Source organism: Alligator sinensis, unplaced genomic scaffold (genome assembly GCF_000455745.1).
Source record: "Alligator sinensis unplaced genomic scaffold, ASM45574v1 scaffold262_1, whole genome shotgun sequence".
In the NCBI taxonomy this organism is placed as follows: Eukaryota; Metazoa; Chordata; order Crocodylia; family Alligatoridae; genus Alligator; species Alligator sinensis.
This window is the reverse complement of record NW_005841904.1, coordinates 3,879,293-3,885,292: the sequence shown is the minus strand read 5'-3', so window position 1 is coordinate 3,885,292 and position 6,000 is coordinate 3,879,293. Positions and strand designations below refer to the sequence as shown.

Sequence of the window (6,000 nt, the reverse complement as noted above, 5' to 3'; positions counted from 1 at the left end):
TTGCCAAGGCACAAAATCTGCAAGGCAATGAAATACAAAAATTCATGTAGAATCTTCATTTGGTGTCTTCCCTGTCCAAGTTTGCACAAAGCCTCAGACTCTGAAAAAGAATACTCCCTACTGTTCCTTCAAGTTGACACCATGTTCCTGACTGGCTACATGGGGGTAGGGGAGAGGACAGTAAGTTTATGAAACAGAAACAGCCTCTCCTAAGAGGCTATCTGGGTTCGTTTATAAGCTATAGCTGTTCTGAACTGTACTGAGTAGCACAGCAGTTTGCATAAGCCTACTGTAGATCTGGCAATATTAGGGATTCTGACAATTAATCTGCCTTGCTTCTCCACCTTTGCCTCTCTTTTATTGAATAGCACTGGGGAAGGATTATAGGTCAGGCCATTGGTCAGACAGAGACGATGGCGATTAAGCAAGAATGTAGCCAAGTCGTTAAGCACTCCCTTCAGAGCCAACAGGGTCATTTACTGATTCTGCAGGATCTTGCCATTCAAGAGCATGGTTTCAAGAGAAGGAAGGAACGTGTTCTAGTGCTATGATTTTCAGCCTGTGGTCTGCAGGCCCCTGGGAGTTTGCAGACTATGTCTAAGGGGTCTGCAAAAGATGGCTATGATCAAAAGTATGTGAATACCCACAGTTACAATTTAAAGGGGTCCACACCACTATTCAAAATTTCCAAAGGGGTCCAACAACTCTGTTCAAAATTTTTTAGGGGTCTGCAAATGAAGGTTGAAAACCATGGCTCTAGTGCATTACTGTTCTTTAAAGTACTCTGTGCTCCCTTAATGACTAAGCGAGGCTCTATATGCACAGAAAAATGCACAACTGTGCACAGCTGTCCGCCAGTCAACCTGACAACATTACTACAAGCACGTTAATTTTCAATACTTGTGGCATAAGGTTAGCAGGCCCCTGAAAGATATAAACATTTTAGTACTAGTTAAGAAAACAAGCCCAAACAGAATGAAGAGCAGGAGCAAAACAAACCCCAACATCCAAAGGCCAAGTGAAATGCACAGTAAAAAAGACTTGAACTTTGTCCACTGAGATGTGAGATTAGTATGCTGAGGAACAGTAGTTCAGGCTCCATAGGGAAGGTCTCGCGCCTCATTTCTATTGATAGCTAGTTAGAATTAGAATTAACAACCATACTTACCTGAATTGCAGCAGCAGGACCTACGCAGATGATACCTGACCTGCCCCATTATGCAAGGCTATACATTAGTAATTGTAAACCACTGCTCACTTGCTGCTTCAGTATACTGTGCAATTTTGGGAATGTGTGTGGAAGCAAGGACTCCTATACCCCTGTCAAGTTCATTTTGTAACAGCTGCAGGAGTAGAAGTGATATTAAATAGCAGACATACAAAAAAGTAATGCAGCCTAGAGGTCAAAGGCAGGAAACTCCAAGCCAAGGTCAGCACCAGAAACAGTACTCCTAAATTTGAAATGTTTGAGGGATGTTATAAAGAGCTGTTGATGAAACATGGGCTTCCAAATTTGGCTTGTTTAAGAACATGATCCTGAGTGAGGCCCTTATCAACCCGTTTGGTACATATACTGGATAGAGTTTCTGCATCCTGTAAGAACGGTTTCCTTTTTGCCCAGCTAAATTTCCAAAGTGGTACTTTATATCAACTAGACAGGCAGAAGGTAGGGCAGGGTTGCTCCTTAGAGACTAACTGGTTCAGAGAGGCATAAGCTTTGTAGACAACAACCTACTTCATCTGGATCAGCTGATCTCTAAAGTGCCCACCTGCCAATCATTTTCCCTTTATATCAGCTGTGTCAGCACAGATGAAATTGCCATGACGGAATAGGGCATATAAGTTAGCTTTGCGTATCTTCTTCCTAACTCAACTGGTTGAACTTTGTACCTGAACAGGATGAAAGTATGGCGGAGAAGTGTGGCAGGACACCTGAAAATTTTCAAAAAAGGGATGCTACAGCTCACGCCATCCTATCAATTTTTCAAGCATCTTCAAACATTCTTCCATAAAGGGCAAAGGTGATCTCAAAAGAAGTCAATTAAGCCAGCTCTGCTGACACTCCCAGAGCATGTCCCCTCCATGTCTGCCATTGTTGGTCTAAACTAACAACGTACAAATTATACATCTCTTGAATGCCATTAATTAGTACACAGTAAATGCCCAGTCTACTAGTAGTACAGTAGTCCCTAACGCCACATGCACTGTGGCAGGACCTGCAAGACTAACATTGGTCTTTACAGCCACAAGAGAAAATACACCACCAGTCAAAAGAATAGCTGCAATATCCACTGTCACTCACTGATGAAAGGATGACATATAAATGCCCATATGGCATTTATGAAGGGATGACACCGATGAAGGGATGACATATAAACGTAAAGTTCTCTCTATGCAGGCCAGTAAAAGCATATCAGCTTTTGGCCACCGAGTCCAAAATAGTTCTGCTTGTGCCAGGATGTGTAGCACACAACACACTGTGAGCAAAAGCAGTACACCAATGGCATGGCATAGCTTCACATTAGTTGCAGGGGGATCAAAGAGAAGAGAATAGGAAAAAACCTACTTTGTTTCACTGGTTATTTCTGCTTGCTCACACCAAGCATTTTTGTCAGGTCCCTATGTTGTCTCTTTTGCATGGGGCTCATTGTGCAAGCAAGATTTGCTTTATGGTATTCTTATTATTCATATTATTTTTATTATTATTCTGTGGCTCACTTTAGCAAGAGCTTCTGATTTTTTTTTTTACCCTAAGAAAAATTGACACAAACGATCTTTAAAACTTATTTAAAACTTCTAATCACTCAGTCACTTCTCAGCTACCAAAAGGATACATTTCCATTGTTATTAGTTGGGAGCTACCTAAATAGTGCTGAAAGTATGCTGCACAGCAGCTCCTTTAATCTCATTTTAAATCTGCCACGGTTTCTGCCTACCACTGCCGATTGGTAGAGGGGCCTTGGCAGCCCTGCCTCTTGCCGCTGATTTGATGGGAAGCAAAAACCTTGGCATATTTAAAACTGTAGTGCTTGCCTCCTGGCCAATCAGGAGCGAGTGGTGAGCAGTGGGGCTACTGGGGCCCCTCCACCAGTGGCAAGGGGTGGGGTGTACGGGAAAAAGAGGAAGATTAAAAGGAACCGATGTACAGTGCACTTCAACGCAATTTAGGTAGATCCTTATTTATTATTTCCATAGAGTTAGATTCTGAATGGTTTACTCTGGCTCTCTCTATTAGCATCAACTCATGCCACAAGCCAATTCTGCTTAGAACTCTTATCCCACAGTGCATTACTCTCAACCACCATTGCTTGCTTCTGGGGCTGAGTTATTAACAACATCAAGTAATTTGGAACTAAATTACAGATTCTATGTAAAATGTTCACAAATGTCAGTGTAATTCCATTTCATTTAAAATTAATTTGCATTTTAGATACCCAAATGACAGCCTAGGGTGAGAACCAGTGTAACACTTGTGCAAATATCACCAATTAAATTTGTATGCTGCCTTATCTTGGGCAAACAGAATACAGGGAAAGCATATACAGTAGGACATATTTTTCAAGGGTTATTTTTCATTTTAATAGTCTAAGGTGAGTTTAAGGGGAGCACTTGAACCCAAACTTCATTTGTCAGTGCTATTTTAAATGGTGAAATATTAGAAAATACGGAGCCTCTGATGTTAAAGCAAGTTTAATACATATACTCTAGGCCAACTATAGTGAGATCCTGTTAGGATCTGATATTTATAGGCATATAAGTGATGCCAAATACAGAAAGCAAATGTTTTAATTGAACTCAGGACTATATGCAATGGAAATGTAGGAATCAGGGGGGGGGGGGCAAAAGCCAAAAACATTTTTTGGACTCAAACTGAAGCGGAGTAGGAATGATAACTGAACTGTTAGAGTTGCACTGAATTTTAGTCTACTAATGTTCATGCACTGTTGTAGAGAGGTCATTCATGTATCAACGCTTATAAAGTTTTATACAACTATTCATAAACATAAAAACAGAGACATCCTAAAGAATACAACATTACAAATACCCCTTGATTAGAGTATCAACCTCATTCAGTAAAATGTAATTTAGCAAAGTTTTACTGAATAAGTAGGCTGCAAAGCATGTACAGTTCTGCAGGATGAGGTTAGGTAATGGAAACAATGACAACAGTTAGTGATACAGAGATAGGTTTCAAAAGCAACAGCAAGTTAAGAGCACCACCTACCTGCAGTACTCTGCAAAGGTCAGAACATAGCACTTCTCCTCAATGCAGGCAACACTATTTTCATCCTGATGCCTGGATGCAAAGATCTCATTCTGCAAAAAGGAAATATAACAGGTACTGTCACCCAACTGGGCAGTTTCAAAGAGAAATGAATCAGGCTGTTCCATGTGCCCTTCAAGGAGAGGATGAATACGTATGCAAATAACATGATATTCTTTAAAAGAGAAGGTACTGTCTCCAAACAAGCATTTCATTTAACCCAAACAATTTACATTAACAGTTCATGGCCTCTCGGTGAACAGAACAGCTTTTCTCTGTCTGTCTTTTCACCACCATGTTAAAACCTCTTCCATAAGTTATTCCATTGCCATCTTGCTCCATATAGTCAGATTTATCAGGCCCCCCATACCTATTTGCTGGTGCCAGAAGTATGACTTTTCAGCAAAACAGATGCCACCCGTATGCAGCTCAGTGATGCTGCTTTAATAACATCTTTCATTTCAAATGTACCCAACAGTCTATGACGTTTACTGTGGTAAGTGCTTCTCATCAGATGAGCCTTCAGAATACTGCTTTGAGCAATGTGAATGCAGCTTTTAGAAACTGTTCTTCCAATACACGGGCACAATAATAAGATACTATGGTTGAGAAGGTGGTTTTGTCTGTTGGATGAAACACTTTGACCTATCCCAACGTTTGACCTAAGGGGCTGTGAGGAGAAAGACTTGCAGAGCAAAGAGAAAGCCTCCATTCACATTCCTCTTTGGTCATTTGTTGAAAGGAAGTGGCAGCTCCCCCCTCAAGCCCCTTGCTTCCCAACATCTCCAAGATGTTGGGGATGTTCTCATCTTTGTTACTGCTCTAGTACAGGAAAGAAAGAAAATTCTGATTCATTCATGCTACTAGAGTGACATGAAGGGGGCATGAATAGTACAGTACTTATCTCCCCTCCAAACCACCAGTGAGCTATCTTTTTTCTTGTTTTGCTTGTCCTCCATCCAAGTTAAAGGGCAATTTTAAGTGAAATAATGTGTGATGGCCCCCTCTTCCTATTGTAATTTAGAATAGTTGGATCTGAAGCAATCAGGGAATGGCTGAGCAAAACTGAACTGAATGTACAGGTCATGCCATAATGAAGCTCATTTAAAGAATCTCATATATGATCATCAACTGTTAAGAAGATCTGAAGTAAAAAGTGCTGGTGTGCAAGTCTGAAGGCAATAGCCCATAGGATTTATTTCTGCCTAGAGCCCTAAAGAAGCAGCTAAGAGGAAAAACTCCACTACAGTCTCAGATGCAAACTCATCATTTGAGATTTTTCTTAGCAGCTATGGGAGCTCTGCTAAAGACAACATTGAGCACGAGAAAGTATTTAAGTCAGAGTTTTTGCTTACTCCTTAGATCAAGTTCACCCGAGTCATCTTTGGCAAGCCTATACCAGCTACTTAGTCCAATGGCAGCTTCTTTTAGAGCAGCTTTTGTATATTGAAATAGGTGTGGGAGTATGAGACCAAGTTAGTTCTTCCTTACCACAGTGGCTGAATACACCAAGATTCAGCTTGTGGACTAGAATGATGCAAGGTACCAAACTTTTTTGAGAACAGGACTCCTGGACCACTTCCAGGGGGCTTTCTGTTTCGCCGCTGCAAGCCGAGTTTTTCTTTGCCACTTCTTCGGCCCATGGCCTGGGGCAAAGCAGCCTACGCGGGAGCCCCCTGCCTGTCCCCCGGCACACTGATGCTGTGGAGTGCACCAAACGGTGCACATTTGATTAA

General features: G+C 41.4%; 1 protein-coding gene across 1 annotated transcript in view; it reads right to left on the bottom strand.

Annotated features, from left to right (window-relative positions):
- Nucleotides 1-6,000, bottom strand: part of BAHD1 (bromo adjacent homology domain containing 1) — a 48,776-nt gene that overhangs the window by 3,565 nt on the left and 39,211 nt on the right. The window contains exons 6-7 of the mRNA XM_025197761.1: nt 4,226-4,317; nt 3-17 (exon numbers count right to left, since the gene is read on the bottom strand). Of these exons, the coding sequence (XP_025053546.1) occupies nt 3-17; nt 4,226-4,317 (107 nt within the window). The remainder of the gene's footprint in view (nt 1-2; nt 18-4,225; nt 4,318-6,000) is intronic.